The 18,604-nt window shown below is 47.4% G+C and overlaps 1 protein-coding gene across 5 annotated transcripts in view; it reads left to right on the forward strand.

Annotated features, from left to right (window-relative positions):
* The first annotated feature begins 16,296 nt into the window (after positions 1 to 16,296).
* Positions 16,297 to 18,604, forward strand: part of PTPN2 (protein tyrosine phosphatase non-receptor type 2) — a 67,257-nt gene continuing 64,949 nt past the window's right edge. For 3 of the 5 annotated variants that reach the window (XM_057699103.1, XM_057699102.1, XM_057699106.1), the window contains exon 1: positions 16,682 to 16,838. In XM_057699103.1, the coding sequence (XP_057555086.1) occupies positions 16,716 to 16,838 (123 nt within the window). In that variant the 5' untranslated portion in view covers positions 16,682 to 16,715. Of the gene's footprint in view, positions 16,470 to 16,681; positions 16,839 to 18,604 lie in introns of those variants that run through there. The other 2 variants (XM_057699104.1, XM_057699105.1) reach the window with 2 other exon arrangements.

The following is an 18,604-nucleotide window of genomic DNA, read 5'->3' on the forward strand; positions in this document are numbered from 1 at the left end:
AACAACCTAGTCATGTAGACCAGAGACAAATACAACAGGCAGGCTTTGCAAGAGGACACTGCTGAAAATTCAGGGGGAAGGGACCATCTACCAGTAATGACCTTCAAACACACATACTAATGGATGTCATTAGATGGATGGCCCATTAACTGTGAACCCAGAAGTTTCTATCTTCTCCACCCCTCCTTCTCCCTTTCTTCCTCCCTCCCTTCCTTTTTTTCTCTCTCTCTTTCCCCCACTTCCTTCTTTCCTTTCCTTCTAGTCTCCCTCCCTTTTCTTCTATTCTTTCTATCCTGGAAGAGAATCAAAAAGGCAGAACTGCTTATGTAAAGTTTTCATTTGAAAGCTAATGCTTTCATTAGCTGGAGAATGCAGGATGGTTAAAGGCCAAAACTTTCACCAAGTTTAAAATCTATGCAGTGAAGAAACAATTATCATTGACTCTTACGATATAAGGAAAAGTTCTTACCAGCCCATAAAATAATACAAATTAGTTTTTAAAAATTAAAAAAAAAATTCCCAAAACCCCCACAGTCTTTTAAACCACATATTTTTGTTAATTAAACCATTACTTTTGCTTTAAAATAATCCCCAGAATATTATAGGGAGGATTGATACAGCATTTTCCACAAAGCGAGATTCTGAATCTTTGTTTTAAAAAGGTCATTACTTGCTTCCCGGAACTGTTTTTCTTTTAAAGTCATTCCTATCTGTTTTGGCAGGCTCTGTGAAAACATCAGCCTTCCTTGCAGCAACACTTGAACAAAGTTAGCTGGGAGCCTAGCTAAAGAGAGTAAGGGGTCCAACAGCCTATGAAACAGATTTGTAGCTGAAAGAGGATTACTAAAAACATCAGCATGAAGTTATCTTTAGTTGATGAGAATTATGTGTCCCATACTTGCCTCCTTTCCTTCATAAGCCATTCCTGTACATTTTCCAACAATCTGGCTAAACAGAGAACGGGGTGCCCCTGACTGGAGGGCCTGAGACTTTCCACATTTGCTTGGCTGGTATTAGACTCACCACTGAAAGTGGCAATAAAAATAATCCTCTCTCTCAGTGAATATACAGCAAAAGCCATCATTCAGTTATTGCCGTGGCTGGTGGTCTGGGCTCTGCTTGGGATGGGGGATCTGGGGCCAGAAGTTCAATTCGCCCTGCCTTTCTCAACATCTGCCTCCCTCTGAGACTGGGCCATCTGTGTGGTGTCCTGGTCCCAGGTCAGTTCCCTCAGGATCTCACAGCCCAGCCCCCTCCTTCCTGGCACACTCAGACTCTCTGCTCTTGTCCCAACCAGCTGGCAGGGGTGTGAGGGGGGTGGGGGAGGTAGGAGGGGGGTTGTGGCGTGGAGGGGAGGAGGGAGAGAGAGACCCAGGACTCTGTCCAAAGGGTAGTTCCAGGGACGCGGGAGGGGATCACAGCACCTTGCTGGTACAGTGCTTCTTTCCCGGAGGCTCCAGAGCTGGGGTCCACAGTGGTGCTAACAGCTGGTATGGGTGGCTCTCCATCACCTTGGTCAATGTGTGAGGCTCCACGTAGCCCATTGGGGTTGGATGATGGTCTGGCCATAGCCCCTGAGGGCAGAGGGCTGGCACCCAAAGTGTGACCTCGGCCCCGCTGCAGGCTCCGCGCCACAGTGCACCTCCTCCGTGAGCCGGTGTGGCCTCTGCTCTTCAACCCCGTCAGGACCTCCACTGACCGCCTCTTCCCTCCGATCACTGTGATGACCTCTTGCTTTACCTGGCCAGTTTCAAGTCCTCCAGGATGAACCTCTCCGTGTTGAGCCCAAGCCCTCCCAGCTGGTGGTAGGTGGGGACGCCAGGGTGGGGTCGACCCTGGAGGGGATCACATTCTAAGAGTGCAGTGATTATAGCTTAAAGGGGGCAAGAAAATACCTGGTTGGGAGGTTGTCCTACTTTGTGCCTTAAGGTTCCAAACAGTACCTTCACCCCCCAAGAAAGAACATTCGCCGGCATCCTCCTGCATGATGTGGGTAACTGCGGCAGCGGGCGCATCGGTCAAGCGCAGGGACCCCGCGGAAGCCCAGGCGCAGACCCCCGCGAGGACCCCATGCCGCAGTCCCCAGGAAGATGGCGCCAGGACCTCGCACTGCTAGCGGCCACCATGTGGCTGCTTTGTCTCAAATGAGCACGGGGACACCCCAGAGAACCTTCACAGGCGCTTGATGGAGGGCGAACAGGCGTGGACACGGGTCTTCTCTGGTCCTATTCTAAATCTTTAATGGGTAAATCCATATACATCACACAGGCCTATGAATTTTGTAATATATTCTTTTTAAAAATATTTGTTTTATTTTGGCTGCATTGGGTCTTAGTTGCAGCACGTGGGATCTTCCTTGTGGCATGTGGGATCCTCCACTGCATCATGCAGGCTCTGTAGTTGTGGCACGTGGGCTCTGTAGTTGTGGCAGGCAGGCTCTCTAGTTGTGGCCCACATGCTCAATAGTTCAGGCACTCCAGCTTAGTTGTCCTGGGGCACGTGGGATCTTAGTTGCCCAACCTATGTCCCCTGCATTAGAAGGCAGATTCTTAACCACTAGGTCACCAGGGAAGTCCCCTATCATATATTCTTAAAACAAGCTATGCATACACTTGTTTTATTTTATTTTTCTTTTTTTAGAAAGAAAAAATCTCATTGCCTTTATTTACTGATGACATAATATCTATGTAAAAAATCCATGTAAACTACAAAGAAGTTGCTAGAACTAATAAATGAGTTCAGCAAAGCTGTAGGATGCAAGTTCAATACACAAAAATCATGTGTTTCTTCTCCTGTTGTGGAGCACAGGCCCTAGGTGTGTGGCCTTCAGTAGTTGCGGCACATGGGCTCAGTAGTTGTGGCTCATGGGCTCTAGAGTACAGGCTCAACAGTTGTAGCACACGGGCTTAGTTGCTCCATGGCATGTGGAATCTTCCCAGGGCAGGGCTCGAACCCGTGTCCCCTGCATTGGCAGGTGGATTCTTTACCACTGCGCCACCTAGGAAGTCCGATGGTAAATAATATTTTAATAAATTTGTGTGGGGGCAGATTGTTATTAGACTTATTATGGTGATCATTTCACAATGTATGCAAATGTCAAATCACTGTGTAGTACACCTGAAACTAACACGGTATTGTACATCTACTGCATTTCAATAAAAAAATAAATAGAATTTTAAAATATAAAAAAAAAAATCATGTGTTTCTATATGTTAGCAATGAATAATTAGAATTAAAATTTAAAATATTATTTACAATAACATCAAAAACATGAAATACTTAGAAATACACCTGGTAAAAGATATGTACACTAAAAACTACAAAACGTTGCTGAAAGAAATTAAAGAACACGTAAATAAATGGAGAGCTATACTATCTTTATGCATTGAAAGACAATAATTATTATTACTGGATGTCAACTATTTCCAAATTGCTCTATAGATTCAATGAAATCCCAATCAGAATTCTAGCAGGGTTTAAAAAAATTTTTTTTATAGAAAGTAACAAACTAATTCTAAAATTCATACGTTTCCTTATTAATTTTCTGTCTGGATGATCTGTCCATTGGTGTAAGTGGGGTGTTAAAGTCCCCCATTATGACTGTGTTACTGTCAATTTCCTCTTTCATAGTCGTTAGCATTTGCCTTATGTATTGAGGTGTTCCTATATTGAGTGCATATATATGTATAATTGTTATCTCTTCTTCTTGGATTGATCCCTTGATCATTCTGTAGTGTCCTTCTTTGTCTCGTAATAGTCTTTACTTTAAAGTCTATTTTGTCTGATATGAGTATTGCTACTCCAGCTTTCTTCTGACTTCCATTTGCATGGAATATCTTTTTCCATCCCTTTACTTTCAGTCTATATGTATCCCTAGGTCTGAAGTGGGTCTCTTGTAGACAGCATATATATGGGTCTTGTTTTTGTGTCCATTCAGCCAGTCTGTGTCTTTTGATTGGTGCATTTAGTCCATTTACATTCCAGGTAATTATCGATATGTATGTTCCTAGTACCATTTTCTTAATTGTTTTGTTTTTGTTTCTGTAGGTCCTTTTCTTCTCTTATGTTTCCCACTTAGAGAAGTTCCTTTAGCATTTGTTGTAAGGCTAGTTTGGTGGTGCTGAATTCTCTTAGCTGTTGCTTGTCTGTAAAGCGTTTGATTTCTCTGTCGAATCTGAATGAGTTCCTTGCTGGGTAGAGCATTCTTGGTTGTAGTTTCTTCCCTGTCATCACTTTACATATATTGTGCCACTCCCTTCTGGCTCACAGAGTTTCTGCTGAGCAATCAGCTGTTAACCTGATGGGAGTTCCCTTGTATGTTATTTGTCATTTTCCCCTTGCTGCTTTTAATAACTTTTCTCTGTCTTTCATTTTTGTCAATTTGACTACTATATGTCTTGGCATGTTTCTCCTTGGGTTTATCCTGCCTGGGACTCTCTGCGCTTCCTGGACTTGGGTAGCTGTTTCCTTTCCCATGTTAGGGAAGTTTTCAACTATAATCTCTTCCAGTATTTTCTCAGGTCCTTTCTCTCTCTCTTCTCCTTCTGGGACCCCTATAATGGGAATGTTGGTGCATTTAACGTTGTCCCAGAGGTCTCTTAGGCTGTCTTCAGTTCTTTTCATTCTTTTTTCTTTATCCTTTTCTGCATCAGTGATTATCACTATTCTGTCTTCCAGGTCACTTATTCGCCCTTCTGCCTCAATCTGCTATTGGTTCCTTCTAGTGTATTTTTCATTTCAGTTATTGTGTTGCATATCTCTGTTTGTTCTTTAATTCTTCTAGGTCTTTGGTAAACGCTTCTTGCAACTTTTCGATCTTTGCATCCAATCTTTTTTCAAAGTCCTGGATCATCTTCACCATCATTATTCTGAATTCTTTTTCTGGAAGAGTGCCTATCTCCTCTTCATTTAGTTGTTTTTCTGGTGTTTTATCTTGTCCCTTCATCTGGTACAGGCTTTTTCCTTTTCATTTTCTCTGTCTTTCTGTGGCTGTGATTTTGAGTTCCACAGGATGAAATACTGCTGATACTGCCTGATTCTGCTGTCTGCCCTCTTGTGGAGGAAGCTGTCTAGGAGGTTGGTGGGTGCTTCCTGATGGGAGGGACTGATGGTGGGTTGGGCTGGGTGGGTGGAGCTCAGTAAAACTTTAATCCAATTTGGTGCATGGAGCTCAGTGACACTTTAATCTGTTTGTCTGCCAATGGGTGGGGCTGTGTTCCCACCCTGGTGGTCATTTGGCCTGAGGCGACCCAGCACTGGAGCTTACAGGCTCTTTGGTGGAGCTAATGGTGGGCTCTGGAAGGGCTCACGCCAATGAGCACTTCTCAGAACCCCTGCTGCCAGTGCCCCTGTCTCCTCGGTGAGCCTCAGCTGCCCCCCACCTCTGCAGGCAACCCTCCAACACCAGCAGGTAGGTCTGGTTCAGTCTCCTATGGGATCACTGCTCCTTCCCTCTGGGTCCTGGTGAGCACACTTTTTTCTGTGCCCTCCAAGAGTGGAGTCTCCGTTTTCCCCAGTCCTGAGGGCTCAGAACCCTCAGGACTTCTGCAGTATAACTGTTCTCCAGCTTGTGAGTCACCCACCCAGCATTTATGGGATTTGATTTTAACGCAGTTGCGCCCCTCCTACCGTCTCATTGTGGCTTTTCCTTTGTCTCTGGATGTGGGGTGGGTGTTTTTTGGTGAGTTCCAGTGTCTTTCTGTCGATGGTTGTTCAGCAGTTAGTTGTAATTCTGGTTCTCTTGCAGGAGGGAGTGAGCGCACATCCTTCTACTCTGCCATCTTGATTCTTTCTCCCTCCATACACTTGTTTTAAAACAAGTTGTATCCATTTGCGCAGGGGGCCCTGCTGGTCCTGGATTTTTACGGTCAATTCATATGTCTAGGCTCCTGGGTGTCGGGCTTTAGTCACACAAGGGAAGGGAATTAAGACGGTGTCTCTAGAAGGAACGGTGGCAACGCACATTGTTTTACTGTTATTTATAATAGTGAAAAGCTGGAAACAATCTAAATGCCCAACAGTAGAGGATTGATTCAATAAATTGTAGTGGGACATTTCAATGGAACTCTGAAAATGAAACCGAAGCCTGAAGGTCAGCTGTTGCATTTCTAAATTTAAATGAAGGGAGTTCACTTTCTTTTCATGAGAGTCAGCACAAGGCAGCTGAGTCATGGTCCAGTAGGTGGTCGTCCGCGGGGGTCCATGCTGCCTGAGCAGAGGTGCACAGGCAGAGCGGGGCAGAACCGCTCCACCGGAATGGGCAGGGGTAGGGGAGGTGGGGTGGGGAGGAGGCGCGTTTTCGGGGCTGCGCTGGTGCTGGTGGCTGCGGGAGGATGGAGTCCTGCAGCCGCTTCCCCGGGAGCTGCCCCCGCCCTGGAGCGAGACCAGCGGGAAATGGTAGCAGGTGCTGTGGCAGCGCTCTGGTGCTCTCGGCACACTAGGGCACAGGACCGGCTTCCCAGAGAAACGAGAGACCTGAGGTGAGGGAGCAGCAGATGACGGGATGACGGAGCTCATGGCCTGGTCTCTGTGACTCAGATGGTGAAGGCCTCTGGGTACCACGCTGCGGCCTGTGAGCGGCACCCCATGCTGTGCTGAGCTGAGCTGCTGGTTGACATCGTCCAAGAAAACCTCTGCTCCGGTTTCCATTTTTTAAAATTATTTAACAGCAAGGTCCTACTGTATAGCACTGGGAACTATCTTCAATATCCTGTGATAAACTATAATGGAAAAGAATATGAAAAACAATGTATATATGTATAGCCAAGTCACTTTGCTGTACAGCAGTAATTAACATGACATTGCTATCCAACTATACTTCAATAAAAATACAAAAATAAATAAAAATTTAAAATTTATTAACCTTTATAATTTGTTTATTTTTAAAAACAATTTAAGGTATGAGGTTTTCATCCAGGGTGATGAAAAAGTCTAGAAATGGTAGTGGTGACAGACATTGTGAATGTACTTTATGTCATTGAATTATACACATTAAAATGGTAAATTTTATGTTGTGTGTATTTTACCACAGTAAAAAAAAAACAAACCCAAAACAAAAACCCCCCACAAACCCAGTAATAAGACAAATACCCATGTAGCTACCACCTGGGATGAACAAATATTAACACTGTGTCATATTTTACTCAATCTAAGTTTTAAGAATAAAATATTACCAATTTAAAAAGTGATACAGAAGTCTTAATTTCAAGTGGGGCCCCAAGAAAATATATACATACAAATGATTTTCACATCGTGAATCAGACATCTAAGCAAATGAGGAGGGTCCACAAAGAGCATCAAAAGTGGATTCACTGGGGAGGAGCAGCTCAAACAGTGAGCTAGTGCAGATGCCAAGGAGGTCGCAATCCCAGAGGACCACACTGTGACGGGAAGTCAAGGTCCTGGGAAAGAGTGAAAGCTCGCTCTGACCCCTTTTATTGACAGATGTTGAGGAGAATGGCCAGTAACAAGTGCTGGAAAATACTAATTGCTCAGTCCACACTGTGTTGGGCCAGGCACCTATGATTGGGTTACTACTTAGTTCAGTTTACACTAGTCCACCCTTACCTGCCATGATCCTTCTGGTTTTTGATGAAGACCACCACCCTCTATCCTGACGTCCCTTCTGGTTGCTGCTCTCAGCAATTCCTCCTAGGACTGCTCCTAATTTTTACCTTGATCGGGTAGGGGCAGTCTCACTGACTTCTCCCCATGGCTATTATTCTACATATTGGGAGATCCTTGTAAGGGTTCCGCCAACTATTCTGTATCATCCCACCTATATACATGGGAAGTGGGAAATAACACCAGGCAGGCCAAAGACCCCGTGGACCTGCTGCAGGGTGTTTTGGATTGGAACTCAATTATCACCTGCCTTCAATAAGCCCAACTCTAACTGCAGGAACATAACGGTATTTCAGGTCAATCCAGATTCTCTACCCATTTCCTTGGGCACCATTATGCTGACATGTGACTGTAGGTTCCTTTGGGGAAGGGCTGGGGTCATATTTATCATTTACCCTTGTAGAGGTGTTGCAGCATCCTTTGTTAAGGGGAACTGGCAGCCTTCCCTTCAATCAGTGTGCTTTCAGGTCTGTGAATTGATTTGGCTTTGCACAGTGAAAGAGAGATTGTGATTTTCCATTGCCATGGCTAATATTAATTTCAAGCTTTCCAACACTTGGACCCTAGTTGGTCAGCTGCTGTCTGCCCCCCCTCAACCCCTGCTGGGCCCCAGGCAGAGTGCCTGGATCTATCAGTCATCAGCACACAACTTCACAGGTCTGAGAACTCTCACTATGACTATATCATCCTCTGGTGCAGCTCCCCTCCAGCCCGGCTATTCCAGAACCCCATCATCACTGTGGCAGCACCTTCCACTGGTCAAAGGACGTGTCCTGCCAGCCTCTCAAAGACGCCCATGCCTCCCTCACAAGTGCACTCCTTGTGCTTTAGAAAGGGAATCTCCTCTGAGTTCTCCCAGGGAACACAGCGAGGCAGTGGGGTCTCTGCCCCCACAGAGTGGAGCCATTCTAACGTCCGAGCTCGTGAGCTTTTCTGATACTCTGCCAAGGAAGCTCAAATTCCACCTCATTCACTGTGGGTCAACATCCTGTCTGCGCTTCGAGAGCTGTTCTAGCAGCGATTTAGGAGGGGATGCAGGTGCCCTCATTGGGATGTCCAAATCCACCAGAGTGTGTTCCTGTGCCAATAAATTCTCGTCTATGCATCCTCATACTTCCCCCCATCTCCATTCAACACCTTAAGACTTACAATTGCCCATTTTCTTCTCCTTCCTGTTGGTGCATGTGAGCCAGGCCTTACAATTCTTTGGATTGTATAAGCTTTCTTCCTGGAGTACGAACTGTTTTCCCAACTCAAACTGCACTGAGGGTGGATCCTGATCATCAGTCAAGAGGTAACACGTGGTAGGGGGTAAATATGGAGAAGTAGAAGCACCATTTTGGGACACCTCTTCAGGTGAGTCTAGCAAGAATGGGGGGTATGCCTGGAGGGTCCAAAAGATCTGGAGTTGCAAGATTCTCAGGGTCAGTCACCCAAATATTTCTCACGTCTCTAATTTTAATGATGAGAACTTTTATGGCCATGCATGTATTCCCCTTTTCATCTCTGTTTTCCTTATAGTAGGGGTGGTGCCTGATTTTCATCCAGCACACTCTGGGACTAAGAAGATATCTCCTTGAACATGACCATAGGGGCTCCGCTGTCTCCATGACCTGCCTCAAGTTGATAGATGGGGATCAAAACCTATCTTTTACTTTGTTCAAGGCTTCCAAAGCATTTGACAACACCCAGCCACCTCCAGAATCTTTATCATTAGCCCCAATGTCATTTACATGCTACAGCCACCTCATAGTCCCACGTATCTTCCTCCCACCTGCACCTCATCCAAGCACCGTGAGATGTTTAGCAATTGTGATGTTACTGCAAGCCACCCACCTCCAGCAATGCGTTTCAGATTGCTGTGTGCCACGGCTCCAAAATCCCATCTGGAAAGTCTGTTTCTAGGACCACTTCTGAGACCAAGTATCTTAGCTTGAATGACTGAAAGCAGAGTCTGAGACAAAGGCTCATGTGCAGGAATCTTGGAAAGTGCTTCTAGGAGGCAATGGTGTAGGAGGGGGGCATGGAACAGGTAAGGAGACAACGCTGACTGGAGGATGCCTTATCAAGTTGGCCAACACTAGGGACAAATGGCGCTCATCCCTACCCCCACAAGAAACCTTAAGAAATGTATCTCAGGTCCACCCGTCGGGTCGCCCCTGTGCTGCCTGTGGTTCCGGAGGCCTGGCATCTACGAAGATGAGAAGGGGAGGACCTGGGTGACCATGGCCTTGCGGATCATTCCCTCTTACCAAGCTCGGGGCAGGGGCTGCCCTTGCAACACATCCCTTCAGAGTGAAATCAGCGTCATAGTCCACATGTGGCAGATGCCAGTGCACTCCTACATGCCCAGGTACCCCAGCCATCTGCTCGTGTCCGGGCTGCCCCTCAAATGGGAGCTCTATCCTGGGCGAAGGTACCAAGCAATGGATTCCAGACTCTGGGAAATAGTGGACCATGGCCAGGTCAACTCCACAGAGCAGCTGGTCCTAAAACGTCTGCCAGGTGGGAGCCACTGACGGGGCTGGTATGTCAGGCTGGAGCTTCTTGATGTGGAGAGCAACGCCAGCAAGGAGGCCGTTCTTTTTTTTTTTTTTAATTTTTTTTTTATTTATTATTTTTTGGGGGGTACACCAAGTTCGGTCATTTGTTTTTGTACACATGTCCCCGTATTCCCTCCCTCCCTCAACTCCCCCCTCACCCTCCCTCGGGTCCCCCCCACCCTCCCCGTCCAGTCCTCTGGGGCATCTTCTGTCCTCCAGTTGGGCTCCCTTTGTTATGCAACAACTTCCCACTGGCTATCTATTTTACAGTTGGTCGTGTGTGTATGTCTGTGCTGCTCTCTCGCTTCGTCTCGGCTTCCCCTTCACCCCCTGCCCCGCCCCCAGGCCTCGAGTTCTCCAGTCCATTCTCTGCATCTGCATCCTTGTTCTTGTCTTGTCGCTGAGTTCATCAGTGCCATTTTTGGATTCCGTATGTGTGAGTTAGCATGCAATATTTGTCTTTCTCCTTCTGACTTACTTCACTCTGTATGACAGACTCTGGGTCTGTCCACCTCATTGCATGTGGCTCCATCTCATCCCTTTTTATAGCTGGGTGATGTTCCGTTGTATATGTGTGCCACATCTTCTTTATCCATTCATTTGTTGATGGGCATTTGGGTTGCTTCCATGTCCTGGCTATTGTAGATGGTGCTGCAATAAACATTATGGTACATGAAAAAAAAAAAAAAAAAGAAATGTATCTCAGGACCATGTGCCTGGGGGTGAAAGAATAAATCATAATTGGTCAAGGGTGGCTCCACCCCTGCTGACTTCCCTGGGCTTCTGAGTTAGGTGTGTTTGGGGGATAGTGGGTTCCTTAGGGTGTGCCCTGCATTAGCATTAGAGAAACCCCAGGGCAAGAAGGGAGAGGTGCTCAAAGATAAAATTCATACTGCTATGATGCTGAGTGTATCTGATTATGATCTGGGGATTTGAATGCGTTTTCCATAGCAAAAACATACTTCATTTAAGAACTTTAATAAAAATATTAATTAAAACTGTGTAGAGGGACTTCCCTGGTGGCCCAGTGGTTAAGAATCTGCCTGCCAATGCAGGGGACATGGGTTCGAGCCCTGGGCCGGGAAGATCCCACATGTCATGGAGCAACTAAGCCCCTGTGCCACAACTACTGAGCTTGTGCTCTAGAGCCTGCGAGCCACAACTACTGAGCCCATGTGTCACAACTACTGAAGCCCACACACCTAGAGCCCATGGTCTGCAACAAGAGAAGCCACTGCCATGAGAAGCCCACGCACCGCAAGAAAGAGTAGCCCCCGCTCTCCGCAACTAGAGAAAGTCCAGGCACAGCAACAAAGACCCAACACAGCCAATACATAAGTAAATAAATAAATAACATAATTTTAAAAAAAGAAATGTATAAATTTAAAAAAACCCAAAAAACTGTCTAGAGCCTCTGTTCCACCTGGGAGAAAAAGCTTTTTGCAACAGCATCAATTCTTCTGTGTTTTTGTATTAACTTAGTTGTAATTCAAGTGTAAATTGCAGCCCAATTTACACACAAGCATAAAATAATAGGAAGTGGGGAGCAGCTGTAGATAAAAAGAAAGCAGAAGGAAAAGAATGAAGTGCATTCAAATATGCTATGTTTGTTAAGAATAATTATAATTGCCAATGTTAGTAGGGATATGGGTAAACATATAGTTTCAGATGTCTACGTATAGTATACATTGATTCTCTTCTTCCATAAAACAATTTAGCAGTGCATTTCAAAAGCTACAAAAATATCTTCAGTAGATTCTCTAAGTGCTCTGCCCATATCCCCTCAACAGCCACCTTTACTCTCAGAGGCTATTTTCTGCTTAAAGATATTCTGGCCATGGGAACTGTCCATTTGGGCTGCTATAATCAAAATACCATAGACGGGGTGGCTCAAATACTTATTTCTCATAGTTAGAAAGCTGGGAAGTCCAAGATAAAATGCCAGCAGATGTAGTGTCTGATGGAGCCAACTTCCTGGCTCATAGATGGCCATCTTTTGTCTTCTTGCTGTCCCGCCCTCTCCCCACCCCCACCCTGTGCGTCAGAAAAGGAGCAACAGAACTTGCTGAGGTTTCTTTTAATGAGGCTCCACCGTCTTGACAGAATTGCCTCCCAAAGGCCCATCTCCATCTAAACGTGTGAATCTGGGGGAGAAGCAGACACGCACCCACAGCAGGAACACGCTCAGCTTACATCAGGGCAAGCTGGAGCCTCTAGAAGCCGTCTCCAAACCATGACAAGTGCGGAGCTGTGGATAACACCCCAGCTTCCTTGCTCTTCGGCTTGGATAACTCAGCAGTAACTCTGGACTTCCTCTCGGAGTTCTCCAGTGGGACCAGGTCCGGTTGCCTACAGCTGTAACGGGTTGTTAACAAACCCATTACTGCTTTCTTCCTTCCTGCCCCTGCCTCCCTTCCATACTCCTTCACCAGGGTTTCCTGGCATCACCTCCCACATAACATACTTGCTTTCAAAACTTCCTCTCAGGGTTTGCTTCTGGGAAAATCTAAACAGAGATAACAGTGATACCTCTCTGCACAATAATTCCACTACTGGCATTTATCCAAAGGAAATAATCCTTAAAAAGGAGGGGGAAGATATATCCAAAAAGGATATTGCAGCATTTCTATATGGCAGGAAAATAGGAAACAATCTAAATGTCTGACAGAGATCCATGCACTCACATTTCTTTTTCATCTATTGTATTCCAGGCACTGCGCTAGATGTGGGATTCCCAAATGGAACATCATACAATTTGATGGGACAGGAGACAAGGCAGGAAGATGACAAAACCTGAACTAAGGCAGAAGCAGTGGGGACAGAGGGGAGCACAGAGACAGAGTCCTTAGAAGGAAGAATCAACGGAACCAAGTGACCTATTAGACACAGAAGAGAAAGGATGGGGAGATGGTAAGGATATTGTCCAGGTTTGTGGCTTGGGTGAATGAGTGACAGGGGAGAGAATGCAGGAAAAGAAGCAGGTCTCGACAATAAGGTCTTGAATCCAGATTTGGGTAAGTTGAGTTTGAGAAGATTTACTAGATTGCTTCAACATTATTTAACATCTGTGGACCCTCATGCCATATGACTATACAAGCCAGGCTCCTGGACTCCTGTCTGCATGAACTTTCATTCAAAAGAAACAAAAATCCAACTACACAAGCTCTGAAGAATACTTCAGATCTTTCTTATCAGTTTTCTTCAAGTCTTGTTCCAGGAGTTTTCAAAGGATATACCCCAGAAACATCTCCAGAAATCCTCTGTAGACACTGCTCCTTCTTGTCAAATTTCTGTGATGATAAAAATACCTCCTAATTGTCTCCTAAACAGTGATTCTCCCACCACCGTGCTTCTCTCTCTGTTCATTTCCTCCTCTGCTCTCTGCCCCTCCCATGTGTTTCACAATGGAAAGATGCCATCAGGACCACCAACTGCTGGAGGCCATGCAGGGCCTCTCTAGGTCAGACTGGAGAGTCCAGGGCAGCTTGTCTCCCCTGTGGAATGAAGTAGATGGTGCCACATAGGGGATGCAGTTCATCTCAGTTCATTTCATCGCTCAGTTGATGCAGATCTGCTGGTGTGAGAACCACTGCCTCAGAATGCTAGCTGCATGCAGCAAACGGGACAAACTGTTAGAGGGCAAGCACTGCTCCCCCAACAGGGGGTGGGGGTGGTGGGGACAAGTGAGTTTCTGAGGGATGGTGTGCATCTGGTGACCAGAACTGTTGCTTTGAGATCAAGATCAAGATTTGATGAGCTGATTGATGCCAACAACCATGGGGTATCCCAGGAGATACAATGCCTTTCATCTAACTAATCGGTTTCAAGGACAAAACTTCAGAAACCAGGACAATTATATTGTGGGGCATTTCTGGAGGGAGATCTTAATCTTCCTCAGTTACACTCTGCAAGTAGAAAGGCTGATTGCCTGCTTAATTTCCTGTATTACAGTTTCTTCTCGCTCCCACAGCTTACTGTTTTTTTCTGATCAGTGTTTGCACTATTTTACATGTGTAAGGACACTTTTTTGCCCCAAGTGTTTTAAACCTGTCAGGTGGCTCTGTTCCACAGAATTTCGATGATGTGTGTGCCCTGCAATACTTTAGCCACTAGCCCATGTGGCTACTGAGCATTTGAAAGGTGGCTAGTTCAACTGAGGAACTGAATTCTCAATTTCTGTTAAAGAAAAAAATTAATCCTGACACTTGTAGAAGATGATGAGGTAAGGAAGATTTTATTCAAGGTGTATGTGGGGTGACTGCTGTGATAGGCAGAGGGACCACGGCAATGGGTCTTGCAGTGGGAGAGAGATTGGGTTCAACTCCAAATTCAGAAAGGGAAGCAGGAATTTATAGCCAAGCTGGGGGGTGGGGGGCGGGCGGGTCAGTGGATGGAAAATTACTGAAGTGTTAAAAAAACGAAAATCAACTGAGTAAAATTTAAATATCTTATTGGCTTTATTAAACGATTCATGTATTGGGCAGATAGACGGAGCTCCAAGGAGCTACACAGAATGAAAGACTTACAGGCAGGAGGGAGTTGGAACAGGAGTTATCCCAGGCAGAGACGCGAACTGGTTACTGCGAGGTCGAGGGCTGGGGTCTATCAGGCAGATCACCTAACCAGTGATGATCGGTGATTACTGATTTACTCCTTTGAGTTCCATTTCTGGGGGAGCTGAAACCACCATCAAGTCTAGGTTTGATGACATGGGGCTTCCCAAGTGACTTCATCTTGGGCCTGCAGTCTTGTTTTTAACAGAGGAAGCGCAGGAGGTTCTGGGTAAGCCTAATAAGATTCTAGCTGAAGGCAAGCCAGGGTGATCAGATGCCACTCGGGGGATGGCAGAAGATGAAGAATCTGATCAAGAATGATCAGGGACTTCCCTCGTGGTCCGGGGTTAAGACTCTGGGCTTCTACTGTCGGGGTGCGGGTTCGATCCCTGGTCCTGGGAAGTTCCACATGCCATGAGATGTGGCCAAAAAAACCAGATACTGAGAACGGAGGATTCTGGCTAACTGGCTTAGTAGGATTCTTGCTAAGATTCGACAATGCACAGAGAAACTGGGAGGCCCAAAAGTTGAGACCTAGCTGAAAGAGAGCTTAGAGGATCCTGAGTAGAGTTTGGTCAAGGAGAGAACTTTTGTCATTTAATTTTTTATTTATTTATTTATTTATTGGCTGTGTTGGTTCTTCGTTGCTGCTCATGAGCTTTGTCTAGTTGAGTCGAGCTGGGGCTACTTTTCATTGTGGTGCGCAAGCTCCTAGTGGCCGTGGCTTCTCTTGTTGTGGGGTACGGGCTTTAGGTGTGAGGGCTTCAGTAGTTGCAGCACACAGGCTCAATAGTTGTGGCTCACAGGCTCTAAGGCGCAGGCTCAATAGCTGTGGTGCAGGGGCTTAGCTGCTCCATGACATGTGGGATCTTCCTGGAGCAGGGATTGAACCCGTGTCCCCTGCATTGGCAGGCGAATTCTTAACCACTGCGCCACCTAGGAAGTCCCACATTTAATTTTAATTAAGATTTAAATTTCAGTGTTGGACAGCACACTGATGTTTTTCTAACCCTTCACATTTCTTACTGAAGATGAAGAGGTATCCTAAGCACCTGAGTTTCCCCACAGTGAATTATCTTAATGTGAAGCAAGATGATTTCCATAATCAGCACGTTTGTTTGGTAACAGGTGATTTGCTCTTTTTACGGGTAACACTAACTTTTAAGTTGTGTAACGTTTATTTGACAAGCCGTAGTTTCCAACGTCCAGAAGAGACTGCCTTTCCTTTTGCTATAGCGGCTTATTTGGCACAAAACCCGCGGGCGCCCAGGAGCGGGCATCAGCCCTGGTTTACATTCTCCTAGAGGAGAAAGTGGGCCACAGGCCGCTAAACTGACCTAGACTACTTTCAAAATGAAATTCAAACCCCAGAGCACTCAACCTGCGGCTCTCCCCGGAGCTCCACCCACCCGCAGTGTCCTCAGAGCCCTGGGGCCGTTCGGCCCCGCCCCCTCCACCTGGGCACCGCCTGGACCACGCCTCCGCTGCCGCCCCGCCCCGCGCAGCGCAGCCGGCGCGCTGACGTCACGCACCAGGTACTTTCCCCGCGGCCAGGGCGGCGTGGGGGCGGGGCGGGCGTGGAAGGCGCATGCGCGGCAGCAGCTGCGCGCTGCCCGGATTGTGCGGGGCCTGAGCCTCTCCGCCGGCGCAGGCTCCCGTGCGCCAGCTCGCTCCCGCCGCCATGTCGGCCGCCATCGAGCGGGAGTTTGAGGAGTTGGACGCTCAGAATCGCTGGCAGCAGCTGTACCTGGTGAGTGGCGGGCTCGCGCACCCGCCGCCACCCCCTCCGAGGGCCGGGCTCGCGCCCGCCGGCGCCCGCCGCCTCCCCCGCCTCCCGCTGGGGCGGAAGTGGCGGCGCGCGGGTCGCGTCAGGGCGCGCGTGCGCCGCCCGGGCCTCGGCGCCCGGGCGCTCGGTCACTCGGGGTGGGGGGGCGGTCTCGTGCGCGCAAGCGCAGTGGGCTCCGGGGGGCGGTTCCGGGGGCGGGCATGGGCGTGGATGCTGCGGGGCCGGGGGCGGCTGGGGGGTTGGAGGTCCCGGGAGGGTCGTCGAACCGTGGCGGGGCGGCCCGAGCGTCCCGGGCGCGCCGTCACCCCCTCAGAGCTTCCCGGAAGGAGCTCGGTGAGTCAGGGGGGGTACGTAGGGGTCGTCCGCGCCCTCGGGCTCGGCCGCCGGGACTCGGATCTCGGGGCGTCGTGAGGTGGCTCCCCGGACGCGGGCCCCCGGCGTGATTTCTGGCCGCTTTGTGGAGACTCGCTCTGGGATGGTCTCCTGGGTCAACCACGGAGCCTTTCAATTCGAGCAGAACTTCATTCTCTCTCTTAAAATGACCTAGTTGTCTGCTCTTTACTGCTAATTATTACCTGTTATTCCTTGGTTTGCAGTGAGTGGTTGTGAGCTAAATGCTACTGCCGCTGTTCAGGTCGCTCTGTGTGGAGTAAAACGACAGAAAAAGGGCTTTCATGTAAATCTGGATGTTCCCGGGTTTTTCCCCTTCCCGTTTAATTAGATGACAGTTTCTCTTTTCATTGTGTTCGTAATGTAACGTTTTCTTTTTGAGAAAGTTAACAGGACGTGTAGTAAATACCCTGATGCACGTGGGTCAGAGTGTGTTAGAATAGGGTACTGACTACAAAGAACGCTGGTAAGGACTTTCCCAATTATAGAAAGTTTTAAACGCAAATTCTCGTAGGAAGCTTTCTGTGAGAGCCTGCCAGCTGTGTCTTCTCCATTTACATTTGTTTTGGGAGAGGCTAGTCTCCGCAGGTTGCGAGCGGTTTATCAAAATACAGGTTTGGGAAGAGACGGTGCATGCTACAGCTTAATTCAGCTTGACATTTTGACTAAGCAGTTTGACTTTTTTTGTTATCGTTAATACTCTTGAATATTCAATGAAAACTATAATCCATCTCAGAAAAATGCATTTGTATCCATTGAAAATTGCATTCAGTTTCATAGAGTCTAGGAAACCCTTCCATGGGCTTCTACCTAGGAATCCTTGAGTGGGTTGGTCAAAGCTCTTATTATTTCTTTTTCCTAATGGAAGAACAAGAGCATTTGTTTGGTCAGTACAAATCATGCATTACACACTGGTGTTTTGTAAAAGTTGGTCACAAACCAAGGAAGAAGTGGAAAGTAAGTCCAGAAAGAGTTTTGACTCTGAGCGTTTTCCTTTGACTCTGAACATCCACTCAGCCATTCTCTAGATTGCACTGCGCACCCTGCCCCAAGCCGTGGGGATTCAGCAGAGAGCTGCTGACCATGTTTCTGCTTCTGAGACTTGCTCTGGGACTTGCTCTCCTGAGGGCCTCATCGGGATTCCATATCTTCATTCTCTCACTTGTAACACCTTATCATGTGCTGTGTTAGACCAAGTCCCTGCTCTCCAAAATCCAGCTGAGTGGAGAGTGGTAACTCCGGAAGCAGATGAAAACGTGAGAGTAAGAACCAGCGAAGCTCGTATGAAGCACAGGGTGCGGTGCATCTGGGAGTCCGGGCACAGCCACCTGCAGGAGGGAGGGCCTTTCCTGCGTCTTGAAGGACAAGTCGGCCAGAGGAGGAGAATGAGGGAGGGAGAGAATTAGTGTTCGGAGGAGGAAGAAATGTGTGCAGAGGCACAGAGCGTAGAAGGCCAAGAAAACTGCCAGTGGCAGAGCCTGGTGCAGAGTGCAGCACGAGGTTGAGGTGCCAGAGGGACAAGGCCAGACAGTGAGACGGAGTCTGAGCCCTTGTAGATGAGTCTGAGGACTTTGAGCTAGTTGGTAGGACCCACTTGTGGAATTTGAAGCCTGGAAGTACCACAATCATGTTCTCTTTACTTTTTAGCAGGATCATTCTAGCAGTGGGTTGGGTGTGGCTAACTGTGGGCAGCTGGCACAGGGAGGGGG

This window comes from Hippopotamus amphibius, chromosome 11 (genome assembly GCF_030028045.1).
Source record: "Hippopotamus amphibius kiboko isolate mHipAmp2 chromosome 11, mHipAmp2.hap2, whole genome shotgun sequence".
Taxonomy (NCBI): domain Eukaryota; kingdom Metazoa; phylum Chordata; class Mammalia; order Artiodactyla; family Hippopotamidae; genus Hippopotamus; species Hippopotamus amphibius.